Here is a 23,473-nt window from a genome sequence, read left to right as displayed (position 1 = left end):
AGTGCATTCAACCCTGTGTAGATCAGTCAATTCTTAACGTAAGGACTTAAAACTCAGGATTCTGTAACAGCATACCCCAATGAGGATATGTGTTGATTTATAACTTCCTGTGCCAACCGGAAGTGCCATAATTGGTGTCTCAGGGGCTGTTTCGAAGGGTTAAAAAAGTCTGATCTGTCCAAAACTTCATATGTGTGATTAGGCAACCCCCATGAACTGTAAATCAGTCATTTTTCCCCAAAAAAATCAAAGGAAAAAAAATTGCACTAAAACACAACTTGGATGGAGGGACGTATTGGGGTGCGTAGAGACAGACAGTGGCTCCAATAGTTAGCTTTGTTGGAGCTAAAAAAGAACCGTCGGACCTAGAGTTCCGAAACTTTAGAAACCTGTTCTAGACCTCCCGTAGATGGTGCGTGGTGAGTTACGTGGCTCTAGAAGGTTCTCGGACCGAGAAACAGCCTCGTACATTTGAAATAACTTCAATTCATTTTTGCATCACGAAAATGACGACATTTAGAAATGTCCCAGAGTCGCAAGACTAGGTGCATTGCGAACGTCTCGGCCCATATAGACAGACCCCAACGTTTCTGTCCGATATCTCATTCAAGGACCCCGTAGCAAGTCATGGAAAATAGTGGATTTTCAGCACCAATTAGGGTTTTTCTCGGACACCAAATGACCTATCGAGCCGAAACTTGGGATTCGGGGTCGCCTCAGCTAGGCCAACACATAACATAAGAAATGGACCCGCAGCTAGAACGTAACTACGTGTTTTATGGTTTTTTTATGGTTTGTACCGAAGGCGTTGTGAATTTTGGGCCAGCTCTGAAGTATGTAATAATTGGCTACTAAACGAGTTGGAAAAAGTGGGTTTGGTGTCAGTTTGTATCAGTTTGGTGGTCAGAATGATATCTAATTGACTGATGGACTCTTGTCCACTTGACTCTTGTACATTTGCAATATGATTCTATAGTGAAAAAACATCACCAAAAGCGACATTCTGAAATCAACCCAAACGAGCGATTGAGATGACCCAGAATCACTGCAAAGCCATCCCGAGTTCATCGGGCCAGTCAATTTCACATTCCTGCAGGATTTTTATAGCATGACAAATTCGTGATGGTACCTGCCCATTAAAACATATTGCAAATGCACAGTGACTTTGAAAAAGTAAGAAAAAAAAAAATACATCTAAAATTTTTTGAGCATGACAAATTCGTGATGGTACCTGCCCATTGAAACATATTCCAAATGCACAGTGACTTTGAAAAAGTAAGGAAACAAAAAAAAATACATCTAAAAAATTTTGAGCATGACAAATTCGTGATGGTACCTGCCCATTGAAACATATTGCAAATGCACAGTGACTTTGAAAAAGTAAGGAAACATAAACAAATTCGATAAACAAATTCGTGATGGTACCTGCCCATTAAAACATATTGCAAATGCACAGTGACTTTGAAAAAGTAAGGAAACATAAACAAATTCGATAAACAAATTCGTGATGGTACCTGCCCATTGAAACATATTGCAAATGCACAGTGACTTTGAAAAAGTAAGGAAACATAAACAAATTCGATAAACAAATTCGTGATGGTACCTGCCCATTAAAACATATTCCAAATGCACAGTGACTTTGAAAAAGTAAGAAACAAAAAAAAATACATCTAAAATTTTTTGAGCATGACAAATTCGTGATGGTACCTGCCCATTGAAACATATTGCAAATGCACAGTGACTTTGAAAAAGTAAGGAAACATAAACAAATTCGATAAACAAATTCGTGATGGTACCTGCCCATTAAAACATATTCCAAATGCACAGTGACTTTGAAAAAGTAAGAAACAAAAAAAAATACATCTAAAATTTTTTGAGCATGACAAATTCGTGATGGTACCTGCCCATTGAAACATATTGCAAATGCACAGTGACTTTGAAAAAGTAAGGAAACATAAACAAATTCGATAAACAAATTTGTGATGGTACCTGCCCATTAAAACATATTCCAAATGCACAGTGACTTTGAAAAGGTAAGAAACAAAAAAAAATACATCTAAAATTTTTTGAGCATGACAAATTCGTGATGGTACCTGCCCATTGAAACATATTGCAAATGCACAGTGACTTTGAAAAAGTAAGGAAACATAAACAAATTCAATAAACAAATTCGTGATGGTACCTGCCCATTAAAACATATTCCAAATGCACAGTGACTTTGAAAAAGTAAGGAAACAAAAAAAATTCATCTAAAAAATTTTGAGCATGACAAATTCGTGATGGTACCTGCCCATTGAAACATATTGCAAATGCACAGTGACTTTGAAAAAGTAAGGAAACATAAACAAATTCAATAAACAAATTCGTGATGGTACCTGCCCATTAAAACATATTCCAAATGCACAGTGACTTTGAAAAAGTAAGAAACCAAAAAAAATACATCTAAAATTTTTTGAGCATGACAAATTCGTGATGGTACCTGCCCATTGAAACATATTGCAAATGCACAGTGACTTTGAAAAAGTAAGGAAACATAAACAAATTCGATAAACAAATTCGTGATGGTACCTGCCCATTAAAACATATTCCAAATGCACAGTGACTTTGAAAAAGTAAGGAAACAAAAAAAATTAATCCAAAAAATTTTGAGCATGACAAATTCGTGATGGTACCTGCCCATTGAAACATATTGCAAATGCACAGTGACTTTGAAAAAGTAAGGAAACATAAACAAATTCAATAAACAAATTCGTGATGGTACCTGCCCATTAAAACATATTCCAAATGCACAGTGACTTTGAAAAAGTAAGAAACCAAAAAAAATACATCTAAAATTTTTTGAGCATGACAAATTCGTGATGGTACCTGCCCATTGAAACATATTGCAAATGCACAGTGACTTTGAAAAAGTAAGGAAACATAAACAAATTCGATAAACAAATTCGTGATGGTACCTGCCCATTAAAACATATTCCAAATGCACAGTGACTTTGAAAAAGTAAGGAAACAAAAAAAAATACATCTAAAAAATTTTGAGCATGACAAATTCGTGATGGTACCTGCCCATTGAAACATATTGCAAATGCACAGTGACTTTGAAAAAGTAAGGAAACATAAACAAATTCGATAAACAAATTCGTGATGGTACCTGCCCATTAAAACATATTCCAAATGCACAGTGACTTTGAAAAAGTAAGAAACAAAAAAAAATACATCTAAAATTTTTTGAGCATGACAAATTCGTGATGGTACCTGCCCATTGAAACATATTGCAAATGCACAGTGACTTTGAAAAAGTAAGGAAACATAAACAAATTCGATAAACAAATTCGTGATGGTACCTGCCCATTAAAACATATTCCAAATGCACAGTGACTTTGAAAAAGTAAGGAAACAAAAAAAAATACATCTAAAAAATTTTGAGCATGACAAATTCGTGATGGTACCTGCCCATTGAAACATATTGCAAATGCACAGTGACTTTGAAAAAGTAAGGAAACATAAACAAATTCGATAAACAAATTCGTGATGGTACCTGCCCATTAAAACATATTCCAAATGCACAGTGACTTTGAAAAAGTAAGAAACAAAAAAAAATACATCTAAAATTTTTTGAGCATGACAAATTCGTGATGGTACCTGCCCATTGAAACATATTGCAAATGCACAGTGACTTTGAAAAAGTAAGGAAACATAAACAAATTCGATAAACAAATTCGTGATGGTACCTGCCCATTAAAACATATTCCAAATGCACAGTGACTTTGAAAAAGTAAGAAACAAAAAAAAATACATCTAAAATTTTTTGAGCATGACAAATTCGTGATGGTACCTGCCCATTGAAACATATTGCAAATGCACAGTGACTTTGAAAAAGTAAGGAAACATAAACAAATTCGATAAACAAATTCGTGATGGTACCTGCCCATTAAAACATATTCCAAATGCACAGTGACTTTGAAAAAGTAAGAAACAAAAAAAAATACATCTAAAATTTTTTGAGCATGACAAATTCGTGATGGTACCTGCCCATTGAAACATATTGCAAATGCACAGTGACTTTGAAAAAGTAAGGAAACATAAACAAATTCGATAAACAAATTCGTGATGGTACCTGCCCATTAAAACATATTCCAAATGCACAGTGACTTTGAAAAAGTAAGAAACAAAAAAAAATACATCTAAAATTTTTTGAGCATGACAAATTCGTGATGGTACCTGCCCATTGAAACATATTGCAAATGCACAGTGACTTTGAAAAAGTAAGGAAACATAAACAAATTCGATAAACAAATTCGTGATGGTACCTGCCCATTAAAACATATTCCAAATGCACAGTGACTTTGAAAAAGTAAGAAACAAAAAAAAATACATCTAAAATTTTTTGAGCATGACAAATTCGTGATGGTACCTGCCCATTGAAACATATTGCAAATGCACAGTGACTTTGAAAAAGTAAGGAAACATAAACAAATTCGATAAACAAATTCGTGATGGTACCTGCCCATTAAAACATATTCCAAATGCACAGTGACTTTGAAAAAGTAAGAAACAAAAAAAAATACATCTAAAATTTTTTGAGCATGACAAATTCGTGATGGTACCTGCCCATTGAAACATATTGCAAATGCACAGTGACTTTGAAAAAGTAAGGAAACATAAACAAATTCGATAAACAAATTCGTGATGGTACCTGCCCATTAAAACATATTCCAAATGCACAGTGACTTTGAAAAAGTAAGAAACAAAAAAAAATACATCTAAAATTTTTTGAGCATGACAAATTCGTGATGGTACCTGCCCATTGAAACATATTGCAAATGCACAGTGACTTTGAAAAAGTAAGGAAACATAAACAAATTCGATAAACAAATTCGTGATGGTACCTGCCCATTAAAACATATTCCAAATGCACAGTGACTTTGAAAAAGTAAGGAAACAAAAAAAAATACATCTAAAAAATTTTGAGCATGACAAATTCGTGATGGTACCTGCCCATTGAAACATATTGCAAATGCACAGTGACTTTGAAAAAGTAAGGAAACATAAACAAATTCGATAAACAAATTCGTGATGGTACCTGCCCATTAAAACATATTCCAAATGCACAGTGACTTTGAAAAAGTAAGAAACAAAAAAAAATACATCTAAAATTTTTTGAGCATGACAAATTCGTGATGGTACCTGCCCATTGAAACATATTGCAAATGCACAGTGACTTTGAAAAAGTAAGGAAACATAAACAAATTCGATAAACAAATTCGTGATGGTACCTGCCCATTAAAACATATTCCAAATGCACAGTGACTTTGAAAAAGTAAGGAAACAAAAAAAAATACATCTAAAAAATTTTGAGCATGACAAATTCGTGATGGTACCTGCCCATTGAAACATATTGCAAATGCACAGTGACTTTGAAAAAGTAAGGAAACATAAACAAATTCGATAAACAAATTCGTGATGGTACCTGCCCATTAAAACATATTGCAAATACACAGTGACTTTGAAAAAGTAAGGAAACATAAACAAAAAAACATCCCAAAAAATGTTGGGTAACCAGCTGCATATTTTAGATCACAAGCTTGAATTTTGAGCATGACAAATTCGTGATGGTACCTGCCCATTAAAACATATTGCAAATGCACAGTGACTTTGAAAAAGTAAGGAAACATAAACAAATTCGATAAACAAATTCGTGATGGTACCTGCCCATTAAAACATATTGCAAATACACAGTGACTTTGAAAAAGTAAGGAAACATAAACAAAAAAACATCCCAAAAAATGTTGGGTAACCAGCTGCATATTTTAGATCACAAGCTTGAATTTTGAGCATGACAAATTCGTGATGGTACCTGCCCATTAAAACATATTGCAAATGCACAGTGACTTTGAAAAAGTAAGGAAACATAAACAAAAAAACATCCCAAAATTTTTTTTTTGGGTTACCAGTTGCATATTTTAGATCACCAGGTGCACATTTCAGGTCACCAGGTGCACATTTCAGATCACCAGGTGCACGGAGGAAAATATTTACTTTTGACTTTGACTTTTGACTTCCTATGACATCATATTGCAAATGGAGAAAACATATGCCTTATGCACAAGTAAAACAAAAAGAAATATGTAATACAAGTTGACCAAGGTATAGTTTGAGCAAAGTAAAGTTTGAATTTTGAGCATGACAAATTCGTGATGGTACCTGCCCATTAAAACATATTGCAAATGCACAGTGACTTTGAAAAAGTAAGGAAACATAAACAAAAAAACATCCCAAAAATTTTTTTTTGGGTTACCAGTTGCATATTTTAGATCACCAGGTGCACATTTCAGGTCACCAGGTGCACATTTCAGATCACCAGGTGCACGGAGGAAAATATTTACTTTTGACTTTGACTTTTGACTTCCTATGACATCATATTGCAAATGGAGAAAACATATGCCTTATGCACAAGTAAAACAAACAGAAATATGTAATACAAGTTGACCAAGGTATAGTTTGAGCAAAGTAAAGTTTGAATTTTGAGCATGACAAATTCGTGATGGTATCTGCCCATTAAAACATATTGCAAATGCACAGTGACTTTGAAAAAGTAAGGAAACATAAACAAAAAAAATCAAAAAAATTTTGTTGCACATTTTAGATCATCAGTTGCACGGAGGAAAATCGTTACTTTTGACTTTGACTTTTGACTTCCTATGACATCATATTGCAAATGGAGAAAACATGTGCCTTATGCACAAGTAAAAAAAATATGATAATAAAGCATGACTAAAGTATGTTGATAAAGTTCTTATACATGTGTTATTGACACAAAAATCGAAAGAATTTTGAAAAAAGGTCCAGAAAGCACTTTTTTAAGGATGTATGAAGTTTTTTTACCAAATTTTGACATTTTTGACTTTTGACTTTTGACTTCCTATGAAATCATATTCCAAATGGAGAAAACATATGCCTTATGCACAAGTAAAACAAAATATATATATATGATAATAAAGTATGACTAAAGTATGTTGATAAAGTTCTTATACATGTGTAATTGACACAAAAATCGAAAGAATTTTGAAAAAAGGTCCAGAAAGCACTTTTTTAAGGATGTGTGAAGTTTTTTACCAAATTTTGACATTTTTGACTTTTGACTTTTGACTTCCTATGAAATCATATTGCAAATGGACAAAACATATGCCTTATGCGCATGTACTTAAAAAAAATATATATATGATGACAAAAGTATACTCATACAGTACTTACACATGTGTAATTGACAAAAAACTCGAAAGAATTTCGAAAAAAGGTCCAGAAAGCACTTTTTTAAGGGGTTTTAAGTTTTTTTTAAAAAATTTCATTTTTCAAAATTTGGCTTTTGGATGTTGACTTGGGTGCCATTTGCAATATGAAATGCCCCGGTGGAACGCACACGCCCCCTATTGGAATTTTGAAGTGTTACAATTGGCAATTGCCATATGGCATTTGCAATATACTTTGCATGAATCAACGCCAAATTGGGTGGTATTGACCATCGTGTACATGGTTTGTCCAATGCCAATATACCGCCATTTGTTTTTGTCCAAATCAGGGGGGTATTCCCTTACTTTTTTAAGGTTGCTGCCCCTATCATCACCAAGCCCATCTCTGACCTTTTAACCTGTCTCTCCTCTCAGGGGAGGTTCCCATTGCTTGGAATGCAGCCACGGTTTGTCCTTTATTTAAAGGGGGAGATCAAGCTGATCCTAACTGTTATAGGCCTATTTCTATTTTGCCCTGTTTATCAAAGGTGTTGGAAAAACTTGTCAATAATCAACTGACTGGCTTTCTTGATGCCTATAGTATTCTCTCTGGTATGCAAACTGGTTTCCACTCAGGTTATGGATGTGTCACTGCAACCTTAAAGGTCCTCAATGATGTCACCATTGCCCTTGATTCTAAGCAATGTTGTGCTGCTATTTTTATTGACTTGGCCAAAGCTTTTGATACGGTAGACCATTCCATTCTTGTGGGCCGGCTAAGGAGTATTGGTGTCTCTTTGCTAACTACCTCTCTCAAAGAGTGCAGTGTATAAAGTCAGAACATCTGCTGTCTCAGCCACTGCTTGTCACCAAGGGTGTACCCCAAGGCTCGATCCTAGGCCCCCCCACTCTTCTCAATTTACATAAATAACATAGCTCCAGCAGTAGGAAGCTCTCTTATCCATTTATATGCAGATTATACAGTTTTATACTCAGCTGGCCCCTCCCCGAATTTTGTGTTAAACGCTCTACAACAAAGCTTTCTTAGTGTCCAACAAGCTTTCTCTTCCCTTAACCTTGTTCTGAACACCTCCAAAACAAAGGCCATGTGGTTTGGTAAGAGAAATGCTCCTCTCGCCACAGGTGTGATTACTACTGAGGGTTTAGAGCTTGAGGTAGTCACCTCATACAAGTACATGGGAGTATGGCTGGATGGTACACTGTCCTTCTCTCAGCACATATCAAATCTGCAGGTTAAAGTTCAATCGTAATCGCTCCTCTTTCACCCCAGCTACCAAACTAACCATGATTTAGATGACCATCCTACTCATGCTAGATTACGGAGACGTAATGTATAGACCCCCCCCCTTGGGTTGTGCAGTGGCGGAGGTCTTTGTGGGCTATACTCAGCCTTGTCTCAGGATGGTAAGTTGGTGGTTGAAGATATCCCTCTAGTGGTGTGGGGGCTGTGCTTTGGCAAAGTGGGTGGGGTTATATCCTTCCTGTTTGGCCCTGTCTGGGGGTGTCCTCGGAGTGGGCCACAGTGTCTCCTGACCCCTACTGTCTCAGCCTCCAGTATTTATGCTGCAGTAGTTTATGTGTCGGGGGGCTAGGGTCAGTTTGTTATATCTGGAGTACTTCTCCTGTCCTATTCGGTGTCCTGTGTGAATCTAAGTGTGCGTTCTCTAATTCTCTCCTTCTCTCTTTCTCTCTCTCGGAGGACCTGAGCCCTAGGACCATGCCCCAGGACTACCTGACATGATGACTCCTTGCTGTCCCCAGTCCACCTGGCTGTGCTGCTGCTCCAGTTTCAACTGTTCTGCCTTATTATTATTCGACCATGCTGGTCATTTATGAACATTTGAACATCTTGGCCATGTTCTGTTATAATCTCCACCCGGCACAGCCAGAAGAGGACTGGCCATCCCACATATGCTCTCTCTAATTCTCTTTTTCTTTCTCTCTCTCGGAGGACCTGAGCCCTAGGACCATGCCCCAGGAATACCTGACATGATGACTCCTTGCTGTCCCCAGTCCACCTGACTGTGCTGCTGCTCCAGTTTCAACTGTTCTGCCTTATTATTATTCGACCATGCTGGTCATTTATGAACATTTGAACATCTTGACCATGTTTTGTTATAATCTCCACCCGGCACAGCCAGAAGAGGACTGGCCACCCCACATAGCCTTGTTCCTCTCTAGGTTTCTTCCTAGGTTTTGGCCTTTCTAGGGAGTTTTTCCTAGCCACCGTGCTTCTACACCTGCATTGCTTGCTGTTTGGGGTTTTAGGCTGGGTTTCTGTACAGCACTTTGAGATATCAGCTGATGTACGAAGGGCTATATAAACAAATTTGATTTGATTTGATTTGATCTGCAGGTAATGGTGCTCTCTTGAGCGTCTAGATGTTCTTTATCATTCTGCCATCAGATTTGCCACCAATGCTCCTTATCACTGCACTCTATACTCCTCTGTAAACTGGTCATCTCTGTAGACCCGTCGCAAGACCCAGTGGTTGATTCTTCTTTATAAAACCCTCTTAGGCCTCACTCCCCCCTATCTGAGATATCTACTGCAGCCCTCATCCTCCACATACAACACCCCTTCTGCCAGTCACGTTCTGTTAAAGGTCCCCAAAGCACACACATCCCTGGGTCGCTACTCTTTTCAGTTTGCTGCAGCTAGCGACTGGAATGAGCTGCAAAAAACACTCAAACTGGACAGTTTTATCTCCATCTCTTCATTCAAAGACTCAATTATGGACACTCTTACTGACAGTTGTGGCTGCTTTGTGTGATGTATTGTTGTGTCTACCTTCTTTCCCTTCTGTGCTGTTGTCTGCGCACAATAATGTTTGTACCCTGTTTTGTGCTGCTACCATGTGTTGCTGCTACCATGTTTTGTTGCTACCATGTGTTTTCATGTTGTATTGCTACCATGCTGTGTTGTCATGTGTTGCTGCCATGCTATGTTGTTGTCTTAGGTCTATCTTTATGTAGTGTTGTGTTGTCTCTCTTGTCGTGATGTGTGTTTTGTCCTACATTTGATTTAATTTATTAATATTTTTAATCCCAGCCCCCAACCCCGCAGGAGGCCTTTTGCCTTTTGGTAGGCCGTCATTGTAAATAAGAGTTTGTTCTTAACTGACTTGCCTAGACAATTAAAAAAAATCAGTTATAAAGCATCCTTCAGCCTTGTGGTGGTGCAGAATCTATATTTTTTTGTGTCTAAAGAAGGAAGTGGACCTGTTGATGTGTCTGTGGTAGATCATAAGACCTCTCTGTGGTGCTCTACAAAGACCCCAGTCACAAAAACTAGGTTGCACTAGCAGAGGTGCCATTGTTTCTGCATAGGAGTAACACGAATACAAGCTAGACGACAGCAGAACTTCCTCCTCTCAGCTCTCAAGGTCCATTATAACCAAGTCAACCCAGACAAATGAGCTTCACTTTGGTTTGATTGAGTTGTATCGTGTTCCTCTACTGAGTAAATACATCACATCTGTAGTCGGTCTCAGCAGGCAGTGTCCGGTCAACGTCTGGTTCTGCAGTTGGTCAGTATGTGTGGAAGTGTATCCAGACTTGCTCTGCTTCTGGTGCTGTGGGGTCTATGCACAGCTGTTGACGGTAAGATATGTATCCCATGATCTATTTAATTTGTATACGAGCCCTGAACCTTACAGGAGTACTTACAGGAGTTAGACCTACACAGTAATAAGGACACTGCATTGTAAAGATAACCACATTGTTCACTACAGTTTTAATGCAGTTAGTCAATATGAATAAACTTTGCTTTACTTCACTAGCTACTCATGCACTCTATTGTAAAGTGTAATTGCTCACTACAGTTTTAATGCAGTTACTCAACAAGAATAAACTTTCCTTTTTACTTCACTACCACTAGCTACTCATCTTATATTTTATCACAAGCAACCCAAAAACAAAATGGCAACTATACAAATCATTCTCTAAGATGGTCAACATAACATTTCCAAATTCTGTCAAATATGTATGGTTTAATATGTATGGTTTAATATGTATGGTTTAATTCCAGTTTGTTATTGAGCGTGGATATGGAGCTTTCCAATTGATGGCTTTATTTTTTATTGCAGCAAGTAGATCTAGATTACAAAACCTTCTCTGATATTGATCACCAATATTTATATTTCCCAACAAACATAATCGTGGAGATGAACGGATATAAATTCCTAGACCTAATGAAATGGTAGCACATACATTATCCCAGAATGGTGTCAGTTTGTCACAGGACCACAGCATATGTAATATTCCAGGTCGCAATTGTAAATGAGAACTTGATCTCAACTTGCCTACCTGGTTAAATAAAGGTGAAATAAATAAAAATAAAATAAATAAAATATAGTTCCTTTGTGCTTTTTGCATCTCCAACAGAGATGATTTCTGGGTGACATGACATGCATTCTGGCAGGAGTATAGTAAGTCCTATGAGTGATCTTACATTGCATTAGTTCATGTCTTTGTAGGAGCAGGTATGAACATTTTAACATATCTGTGACCAATGGTTCTCCTCAATTTCTTCATTTAGATCTGTTTACCATTTGTTCATTATAGGTTCTGAGCCTTCAGGTAAAGTTTCAATCAGCCCTTGATATAACTTGGCAATCAACTTTTTTGTCGTAGCAGCTTCTTTCAATATGTTTTCTTTGCTAGATGCCTTAGGTTCATCCAGATTCTGTTGAAGTGATTGAATATGATTTCTGAGTTTTGAGAACTTAACAAAATCGGCCTTGTATTGTGTAATTGATTAAATAACAGTATAGATCCATCATAGTAAACATGATAAATATTCATGATGCCAATTTGTAAGCAGGACTTAAAGGGGTCATCATTAAACACTGGAGGTAAGGTGGGGTTATTCCAAATAGGGGTGATTGGCTATATTGGTTCTTTCCACCTCATGAATTTACATACATTGCCCCAAATACAAATAGATTTGAGAATCATTGCACTGTCTGTTTTTTTTAATGCCTTGGAGCTGAAGTAGTGAATATGTTTTAGATCAATAGACAATGTTACGTGTGTGGCTTTGATACTCCTTCATTCCACGAGGAGAGTCTCCTTTCCGTTGTATTAGTGAACGCCGTTGTGCAGCCCAGTCATACATCTTCATATGAGGTGGTCCAAGACCTCCAGCTTCATAGGAGAAGTATAAAACAGTCCATTTGACTCTCGAGGTCTTTTCATTCCATATACACTTGGAGAGCAGGACATGTATTTTATTAAAGAGGTTTGATGGAATTGAAACGAGCAAGGCCTGGATAAATACATCAACCTTGGTAATATAAACATTTTAAATATTTTTACCCTACCGAACATAGAAATAGGGATAGATCTCCATCTCTGAACATCAGATTCATACCTATCTATTAAAAGGAGAGTAATTGATCTTTTATGCCTCCTCCAGATTGCATGGTATCAGTACACCCAGGTACTTCATATGTGTCTTTGTTCATTTCATTGTTCTGTATTAACAATGGATCATTATCCTTATTTGTAAGTAGGGTGATTGTAGCCAAACATAGTGAATGGGGAAGTTCATTTTTCTCTAGAGCTGCTGTGAGCATAAGTAACATAGGCCTTAGTAATCTGGGATAAAGGTGTCTATAAAGTTCCACTGGGAATCCATCATTACTAGGAGATTTCCCAATATGTAGATTATTGATGCCTTCCAACAGTTCACCTGGGGTGATGTTTTTTCCATATTCCTTTTCTCTGCTTCATTTATAATTGGTAAAATGGCCTTAAGGAAATTGTCTGTATCTTCCTTTGAACTTTTGTTTTGGGATTGATACAGTTTGAGATAAAATGTTTTAAGTCAAAGTTAATTTCAGAAGGATCCATTGTTACGGGGGGTTTGAATGCTATGGATGGTTCATTCCTCTTTGTTAATTTGCCAAGCAAGCATTTCCCCTGCACTTTCCCCTTGCTCAACATCTTGTTGCTTGGATTTCATGGAAGCAATCTCTGCAGATCGAGAGTTTGTGTTATATTCAAGCTTCAAAGTCTTCAACTGTTGAAGGGTGTCAACATTTCTATCTAAACTGTGTTTTCTTTCTAAATTGTGGATTTTCTGTTCTAGTATTTATAATTCTTTATTGGTCTTATTTTTCTAATGTGAAGAGTAAGACATGATACAACCTCTCATGTATCGATTTAAGAGCTTCCCAGACAACAGTTGGGCATACTTCATTGTCTACATTAATTTCCAAAAACATGTCTATCTGTGTGTTGTGATATGAGGTAAACTCCTTATCTCCAAGAAACATTGTGTAGGATTGCTATGTCTCTGCTATTGTCATAGGAGGTTGAGTTTAAACGTGAAAGACAATGGGCTATTGTCTGTAATTATTCTAGGAAGGTATTTACATTCAGAAACACAGTCAATTAAAGCCAAGTTTACAATACATAAGTAAATGATTGAATATGAGTTATGGAGGTGAGAGTAATAGGAGTATTGTCTTTCAGTTGGATGTTTCTATCTCCACAGTTCACACAGACGCATCTCCTTGATATTGTGGTTTAATACCTTAGACATGTTAGGAAGAGGATTTAGTTTAGTTGATGGCTTGTCTAGAGTTGCATCCCGTACACAGTTAAACCCCCCATATAATATTCCTGTTACATTGAGATAGTTTTAGTATGAGGTCATGAATTCACTTTGGGTCGTCTTCATTTGGACATTAACAGTTCAGTAAAGTGTCTTTTTTTTGTGCCAGGTTTCTTTTTACCATTATAAAACGTCCATTTGGGTCTGTAGTCATTTCTGTAGACTGAAATGGGACTTTTTATTAATGAGAATTGATAGTACTACTCATGCTCAATCAAACCGATCTCATAAAATAATATACTCACAATCTGTTTCCCTTCCTGTTTACAGTGACTCAGGAGAAAACATTGGAGACCGGAGGAGCAGATTCCGCTCTTCTCTGCCCAAACCAAACACTCACTGACATCCTTACTGTAGTATGTCACAAATATAGAGTTATACGTGAGGGTCATGAGTGTAGAGTATCACAAGACTTTGAAAGAAATCATACCAACAGCACTTGTGACCCCAGAGTCACACTGCAGACAGAGAATGACAGAGTGTTTCTACACATCACCAACATACAACCATCTGACGAAGGGAACTACACCTGTGTATGTACACATGATGAAGGCAATTCTGATATAAACATACATATTTCGGTCAATGGTAAGTGTTTGGTCTGATGGGATTGTTGACAATCATTTTATAATGAACCCCAGCATATCTTATCATCACATATTTAGTGGGATGCCTGTCATGTGCTTTCCTTGATGTTCTGTCAGTGTTTTGTGTTCTTGTTTTGTAACGTCTGTCATAGACGTTACATCTGACAGAACTGAGAGAATCTCTATAGTCACAATATTGGATTTTGTCATCAATACATGTCTTAAATGTAGATACTGTCAACAACACGTTGCCTTAATGTAAATGAACAAGATGGCGGAAGAGAAACATAAGATCATCATATATATTTTCCCCTTGCTCAGGAGCCCAAGTGCAAAAGGCCACAGACAACCGTCTCTTCTATTGGGGGATGATATCAGGTGTTGCAGCATGTGTAGCTGTCCTGGTGATTGGTGGTGTAATCATGAGGAAAATTCATCTCAGGTAAGATGATATTAATATTTTGGTAAAAGAGTGTTTGACAGATTTTGGGTATTTGAATAATTACTTGGAAGCACTGTTGTAGAAATTATGCATTCTCAAATGCATTTTAGTTCTACAATGAGGATATAGTACTGAATTGGTGTCAGAAATACATGCAATGCTATGAGTTCATGGGGGCTTCAACCAAAATGTAAATCGAAACTAGGCTAGATGTTCAACTGACATATGTGACCAGTGAGTAGTTTCCAATAGCTGCACTGTTGTGGCTTCTCACGTCTCATTTCCTGTCAAAAATGAGTGTGGTGAGAAAACACACACACACACTGCTCACAATAATTTTACTCTGGAAAATGTTCGGTGTAAAACATGTTTCAGTTGGTGCTATGTTAATTCAATCTTGTTCTTTTTTGCTCAACAGGAGAACACAGCTACAAGTGTCTGGAACCGTCAACGAGGTGCCACAACACTGCTTGCTGTTGCCTGTTAGTCAGATGAAGGCAGCCGAGTCTTCATTTATAACCGTTGCGTACATTTCACAATAAATATCTGCGCGCAGCATTTCTGAAAAGACCGCACACAGACTGCGCACTTACAAAAATATTGAGATTCATCAGCTTGGGCGGGTGCCATGCATGTTTCCTGTTATAAATCAGACCCATCCTGAATTTGTTCGCTTGTGAATGAGCGTTCAAATCAGCCTGAAAAGCCTTTTATGGTAACAGTAACGCCCCTTTTCGCTGTGTACTGAAATTAAACCATTGCCGTTTCTAAATGGCAGTTCGCGAGCTTGATAAAATGTCTCTGGAGGTGTTGGCAGAATGTTTTAAACTTTTACAGTGACATTTGCTGAAAAAAACTATTGCAAATTGTTGTGGACCTATAAACATATTGTAACTTTTTAATATGCTCCAATGGCCGTGAATTCTGAAACGTTGTCTACTCGGAAAGAAATGACAACTACAGTACTTACAGTGGTAGCCTATTCACTTCAATACAAAATATCAACTGTCTGTTCTTCTGTTAAAGTCATCTGTTATAAACCACACTCCCTTTCGCATGTTATTATAGCTTAATCAGTTTAGTACTGTGAAGTGGGTCTAATTATATTTACGATTCAGTCATTTAGCAGAGGCTCTAATCCAGAGCGATTTGTGAGAATCGAACCCACAACCCTGGTGTTACGTCCGTCGTCAGATGAATGAGACCAAAGCCCAGCGTGGAAAGTGTTCTTGATTTTTAATATTGAACTCCAACAAAAACGACCGTAAAGTTCTGTAGGCTACACAACACCTATACAAAATCAAGATCCCACAACTCAAGGTGGGAAAACGGGCTGATCCACAATCAGATCAATACGATCCACAATCAGAGACAATGATAAACAGCTGCCTCTGATTGGGAACCATACTAGGCCAACAAAGAAATAGAAACATAGATTTGCCCACCCAAGTCACACCCTGACCTAACCAAATAGAGAATAAAAGGGATCTCTAAGGTCAGGGCATGACACCTGGCCATGCTCTACCAACTGAGATACATGTGACTTAAATAACAGATGCGATGAATGGCAGCCTATCCTAACTTGTTGTAAGCCTATAGGCTAATGAAACCATCACAGTTTGAAAAGGTGAGGAAATTATTCTGCAATGATCATGGAAATTAAATAAATAATACAAATATACCTATTTCTAACTAGAAAATGGCATTTACTGAAGTAAATGTGGTGTGTTTGCTAGTCTTGAAGTACGAATGGTTGTGAAATAGTAGTAGTAGTGGTAGTGAAGGCAGTAGTAATGTTATTTTTTTTATTTATCCGTTATTTTACCAGGTAAATTGACTGAGAACACATTCTCATTTGCAGCAACGACATGGGGAATAGTTACAGGGGAGAGGAGGGGGATTAATGAGACAATAGTTCTGTGGTTCAGTGGTTGTGTGGTTGTGGTCAGTGGTTGTGTGGTTGTGGTCAGTAGTTGTGTGGTTGTGGTCAGTAGTTGTGTGGTTGTGGTCAGTAGTTGTGTGGTCACTATTCTGTGTTTCTGGTCAGTACTTTTGTGGTTGTGTTGTTGTGGTCAGTAATTGTGTTCAGTAGTTGTGAGGTTCAGTGGTTGTGTGGTTGTGGTCAGTAATTGTGGTTCAGTAGTTGTTAGTAGTTTTGTGGTTGAGGTCAGTAGCTGTGGTCAGTAGTTATGGTCAGTAGTTGTGTGGTTGTGGTCAGTAGTTGTGTGGTTGTGGTCAGTAGTTATGGTTAGTAGTTGTGGTCAGTAGCTATGTGGTTGTGGTCAATAGTTGTGGTCAAATCGATTGATTGATAGAATAGGATAGCCTGAACATGTGAAAGTTTGTTTAGTGTTTCTCGCTTGAATGGTTCAAGAGTTACAGCTGTTGAGTAGTTTATGCTAATTTATGCAAATGCATATAAAAATGAATTAGAAGTTAGGATAGCCTGAATGTTTTAAAGTTAGTCTTTTAGCTTACTTTTATTTATTTAACCAGGTAAGCTAGTTGAGAACAAATTCTCAGTTACAACTGCGACCGGGCCAAGATAAAGCAAAGCAGTGCGACACAAACAACAACACAGAGTTACACATGGAATAAACAAGCGTACCGTCAATACCACAATAGAAAAAAAGAAAGTCTATATACAGTGTGTGCAAATGGCGTGAGGAGGTAAGGCAATAAATAGGCCATAGTAGCGAAGTAATTACAATTTAGCAGATTAACACTGGAGTGATAGATGAGCAGATGATGATGTGCAAGTAGAGATACTGGTGTGCAAAAGAGCAGAAAAGTAAATAAAAACAAAATGTGGATGAGGTAGGTAGATTGGGTGGGCTATTTACAGATGGACTATGTACAGCTGCAGCGATCGGTTAACTGCTCAGATAGCTGATGTTTAAAGTTAGTGAGGGAAATGTAAGTCTCCAGCTTCAGCGATTTTTGCTATTTGTTCCAGTCACTGGCAGCAGAGAACTGGAAGGAAAGGCGCCCAAAGGAGGTGCTGGCTTTGGGGATGACCAGTGAGATATACCTGCTGGAGCACGTGCCACGGGTGGGTATTGTTATCGTGACCAGTGCGCTGAGGTAAGGCGGAGCTTTACCAAGCATAGACTTATAGATGACCTGGAGCCAGTGGGTCTGGCGACGAATATGTAGTGAGGGCCAGCGGACTAGAGCGTACAGGTCGCAGTGGTGGGTGGTATCAGGGGCTTTGGTAACAAAACGGATGGCACTGTGAGAGACTGCCTCCAGTTTGCTGAGTAGAGTGTTGGAAGCTATTTTGTAGATGACATCGCCAAAGTCGAGGATCGGTAGGATAGTCAGTTTTACTAGGGTAAGTTTGGCAGCGTGAGTGAAGGGGACTTTGTTGCGAAATAGAAAGCCGATTCTAGATTTGATTTTGGATTGGAGATGTTTGATTTGAGTCTGGAAGGAAAGTTTACAGTCTAGCCAGACACCTAGGTATTTGTAGTTGTCCACATATTCTAGGTCAGAACCATCCAGAGTAGTGATGCTAGTCGGGCGGGCGTGGGCAGTGAACGGTTGAAAAGCATGCATTTGGTTTTACTAGCGTTTAAGAGCAGTTGGAGGCCACGGAAGGAGTGTTGTATGGCATTGAAGCTTGTTTGGAGGTTAGTTAACACAGTGTCCAAAGAAGGGCCAGATGTATACAGAATGGTGTCGTCTGCGTAGAGGTGGATCAGGAAATCACCCGCAGCAAGAGCGGCATCGTTGATGTATACAGAGAAGAGAGTCGGCCCGAGAATTTAACCATGTGGTACCACCCCCATAGAGACTGCCAGAGGTCCGGACAACAGGCCCTCCGATTTGACACACTGAACTCTGTCTGAGAAGTAGTTGGTGAACCAGGCAAGACAGTCATTTGAGAAACCAAGGCTATTGAGTCTGCCGATAAGAATACGGTGATTGACAGTGTCGAAAGCCTTGGCCAGGTCGATGAAGATGGCTGCACAGTACTGTATTTTATCGTTGGCAGTTATGATATCGTTTAGTACCTTGAGCGTGGCTGAGGTGCACCCATGACCAGCTCTGCAACCGGATTACACAGCGGAGAAGGTACAGTGGGATTCGAAATGGTCAGTGATCTGTTTATTAACTTTGCTTTCAAAGACTTTAGAAAGGCAGGGCAGGATGGATATAGGTCTATAACAGTTTGGGTCTAGAGTGTCACCCCCTTTGAAGAGGGGGATGACCGTGGCAGCTTTCCAATCTTTAGGAATCTCAGACGATACGAAAGAGAGGTTGAACAGACTGGTAATAGGGGTTGCAACAATGGCGGTGGATAATTTTAGAAAGAGAGGATCCAGATTGTCTAGCCCAGCTGATTTGTACAGGTCCAGGTTTTGCAGCTCTTTCAGAACATCTGGTATCTGGATTTGGGTGAAGGAGATGCTGGGGAGGCTCGGGCAAGAAGCTGCGTAGCTGTTGGCCCGGGGTTGGGGTAGCCAGGAGGAAAGCATAGCCAGCCGTAGAGAAATGCTTTTGAAATGTTTGATTATCATGGATTTATCGGTGGTGACCGTGTTACCTAGCCTCAGTGCAGTGGGCAGCTGGGAGGAGGTGCTCTGGTTCTCCATGGACTTTACAGTGTCCCAAAACTTTTTGGAGTCAGGATGCAAATGTCTGTTTGAAAAAGCTAGCCTTTGATTTCCTGACTGACTGCGTGTATTGGTTCCGGACTTCCCTGAACAGTTGCATATCGCAGGGACTATTCGATGCTATTGCAGTCCGCCACAGGATGTTTTTGTGCTGGTCAAGGGCAGTCAGGTCTGGGGTGAACCAAGGGCTATATCTGTTCTTAGTTCTACATTTTTTGAAAGGGGCATGCTTATTTAAGACGGTGAAGAAATTACTTTTAAAGAACTACCAGGCATCCTCGACTGACGGGATGAGGCCAATATCCTTCCAGGATACCCGGGCCAGGTCGATTAGAAAGGCCTGCTTGCAGAAGTGGAAACAGTGAGAGATTTATTTCTGGAGATATTCATTTTTAAAATTAGAAGCTGGGACTGTTTGGGCATAGACCTGGAAAGTATAACAGAATTTTGCAAGCTATCTCTGCAGTATATTGCAGTAAATCTCAGTTTTTTTTCTTCTTCCTAAACCAGGATTCAGACGCAGCAAGGACATCAGGTTTTGCGGAGTGTGCCAAAGCAGTGAGTAAAACAAATTTAGGGAGGAGGCTTCTAATGTTAACATGCATGAAACCAAGGCTTTTTTGATTACAGAAGTCAACAAATGAGAGTGCCTGGGGACACGCAGGGCCTGGGCTAACCTCCACATCAAACAAGGAACAGAGGAGGAGTAGGATGAGGGTACGGCTAAAGGCTGGCAAAACTGGTCGTCTAGTGCGTTGGGGACAGAGAATAAAAGGAGCAGATTTCTGGGCGTGGTAGAATAGATTCAGGGCATAATGTGCAGACAGGGGTATGGTGGGGTGCGGGTACAGTGGAGATAAACCCAGGCACTGAGTGATGATAAGAGAGGTTGCATCTCTGGACACGCTGGCCAAGGAGCAGGATCATTTTTAATAGCTACTGTAATAATAATTCTGTAATAATGCCCAAATTACACTAGTGGGAATTTATTGCAATCAATAAAGATAACTTTCAGCCTGTCAGAAGCTGGCATCAAACAATCCAGATTAAGATCACCCCCAAATTAATAATTCAGAGTTAGTATAGTTAGATAGCAAGTCAGACAATTGGCTAAGAGCACATGTTGAGGCAGAGGGAGTGCTGAACTCAGCTGAACCAAACCGCCCCAACTTTAAACACCCGGAAAAATCTACTCTTTTAGGTATTATTTTGACAAATGCTCCTCATAAGTATACAGACAATTTTTTCTAGTGAGTTCAGTGACTACTGTTCCATTGCCTGTATAAGAGCTGCACATCTACCTAAATCTTGTCCTCGCTTTATTACAAAGAGAAATTATAGGAATTTCAATTAGCAACAATTCTTGTTGAAAGGGGGGTTGTGTCCGATACCTCTGACTCAGATCAGGCCCTAAATGATTTTACTTCTTTGCTCAACTCTATTGCAGATACGCCTGCTCTGTTCAAGAAACTAAGGGTAAGAGATAGTTCATGCGTGAACCAGGGATTAGCTCTATCAGAGAAACTTCAGGAGAGAAATTTAGCATGGGCTACAGCTAGGCTAACTGATTCTACGTATGACTGGCAGTCCTTCAGACGCATGAGAAATAGATGTTTATCCATGATTAGAAAGGCGAAATCAACATACTTCTTGAACTGTGCATCTGAGAATGGTGGGAATTCAGCTGCCGTCTGGAAGGTAGTGAAATCTCAAACAAAACTCCATCCCCTCAATACACCAGCAGGTTATAACAGCCTCTCCATAACAGATCAGATGGACATTTGTAGTGCTTTTAAGAACCACTTTGCCTCAGCAGGCCACCTATTTCATAAAATAGCTTCTGAAAACTAGAATTTAGAATGTTTTTTATTAACTTCTCATTCTATTCTTAATGAACACCAATCTGGTTTTAGACGTGGACATAGCATTGTTTCAGCAGCAACACTTAGCTGATGTGCTGCATTGTTTAGACCATTACATCATTGTGATGCCTTATGTTTTGACTTGTCGAAGGCATTTGATACAGTTGACCATTTCTTACTTACTCTAAGGTTGTCTGAAATGGGCCTAGATCAGGCATTTTGCAATTGGTTCAAGAACTATCTAACAGACAGGACACATTGTTTGCTTACTGACGCTATCAAATCTAGTTTCCTCAATATTACGAAAGGTGTGCCACAGGGGTCAATTTTTGGTCCCTGTTCTCTTCACTATTTTCATACACATCACTGCATTTTGTATAGTTTTCTATGTTCATGTTCACAGGGCTCCCTTACAAAAGAGACCCTGGTCTCAATACCGACCCACCCTGTATAAATAAAAGTAATAAATAACAAATATATTTATTCCTATGGTTCTCATTCAAACCCGTGTTAATTTAAGAACATTTGAAAATGGCTATAGCTCAAAAAGTAAACACAGCATCAAAAATCCTTTGACAAGCAATCTAAACTGGGGCAGTCTGGACATTTGGCACTTTTTTAAAAGCTTAAATCTTTTAAACTTTAGAGTGAGCAGAATAAATATAATAATAATAATAATAATAATAATAGGAAGAAGAAATCTAGAGTTGTGCTTTGCTTAGCAAGGACACCTAATTATTTTAGTGTAAATATAAAATAGAGTTTTTGCACTTCTCACTAACCGCGAATGATTGCATGATATTTAGCTACCTGTTTTATCGTTCTGAATAAGCGTGTTATCATATAGTCCTGCACAATGCTACTACTAGGCTACGTATGCCTTCTTGCATTGCAATACTTCACCACTTGAACTCATGGTCTAAAGTTAGCATGAGGATAAGCACATTCTCATGTCAAGTTCAGTTTTTATAAATGACAACTTTTGCGTGGAAACGGACGCAGGCACGTTATGGGGGATATTTTGTGCGTACGCAGCGTTTATTAATGAGGCCCCTGCAGACTACGCTCTTTCACATTTTCAATAGAATTTTCCACAGCCCCATATGTTATTCTACAGTGTAATATGGTGACTATTGTTAATGTCTTTGTAGGAGGAGCCACAGGACAATGAGCCCTACAACACGTTCACAAGGAGAGACAATGGGCTTTACTCAACTCTGCAGCTGCCGCATCCTAACCCCTGACCTCTGGCACCGTTGACCAATGACGACATGGCATTAGACACCTTCTCGTAACATACAGCTAGCTAGAATACAGCTATATGGTAGAGTGGTAGATATGCATTTACTGTGAATATTTTGATTAGTGAAAATGCATTTTCCCTTGTCTGACTTGCCATATATCAGCCTCTCCTTTACTGTAGATGTTCTGTGGTGGTTGTAAATATCAACACATACTGTCTGCAGGCTGCACATCTGTTATGGAAATACAAGTGTTACACGTCTAAAAAAGTACAGCTGTTGTGTTTGTGGATAGAACAAAGTATGTTTCTGTGGAGATCACATCAAGTCATAATCTTCTCCGTCAGTGTACTGTTGTAAAATACTAACATTGTCCTGTCATAAACATGAAGGGAGAAATCAGTAAAAGTCCCAACTGCCACTGTATTCAAACTAACTTTAAAATACAGAGTATTAATGTAGACCTGTTTTGTAGATTTCTGTTCCTATATAGGCCTGGCTACATGAATTAGTCTACATGTTTAAGTGCATATGTTAATAAAAAAAACACACAACAACTAGTAACGAGCTGGATATGATTTATTACAACTGTTTTTCCCACTAAATGTATGTATGCTGTAGCCTATGTACTTCTGTGGATGCAAGGCCAGTCTATTTAAAGCATGAGAACTGTTTCATGGTGGCCGGTCTGTCGTTTCCTTCCTGCTCATCAGTTAGCCTGACTACCTATCCACATCGCTCCGGCCAAACACCACGCCCACTAGCGTTTCTTCTCCACCATGAGTCTGGATTTGCTTTCCTTCCCAACGTCTTAAGAATGTGAAAACATTCTGACCATTCTGATTGGTCCCAG

At 38.7% G+C, this 23,473-nt stretch overlaps 1 protein-coding gene across 1 annotated transcript; it reads left to right on the top strand.

Annotated features, from left to right (window-relative positions):
- Positions 1–10,587: 10,587 nt before the first annotated feature.
- Positions 10,588–23,072, top strand: LOC110495469. Its single transcript, XM_021570745.2, has 5 exons — positions 10,588–10,850; positions 14,140–14,457; positions 14,778–14,898; positions 15,317–15,353; positions 22,531–23,072. Exons 1-5 carry the CDS (start codon positions 10,784–10,786, stop codon positions 22,621–22,623), a joined length of 636 nt encoding a protein of 211 aa, XP_021426420.2. The 5' UTR covers positions 10,588–10,783; the 3' UTR covers positions 22,624–23,072.
- Positions 23,073–23,473: the final 401 nt, after the last annotated feature.

Source organism: Oncorhynchus mykiss, chromosome 18, assembly GCF_013265735.2.
Source record: "Oncorhynchus mykiss isolate Arlee chromosome 18, USDA_OmykA_1.1, whole genome shotgun sequence".
Classification (NCBI taxonomy): domain Eukaryota; kingdom Metazoa; phylum Chordata; class Actinopteri; order Salmoniformes; family Salmonidae; genus Oncorhynchus; species Oncorhynchus mykiss.
This window is presented reverse-complemented; position numbering and strand designations above follow the sequence as displayed.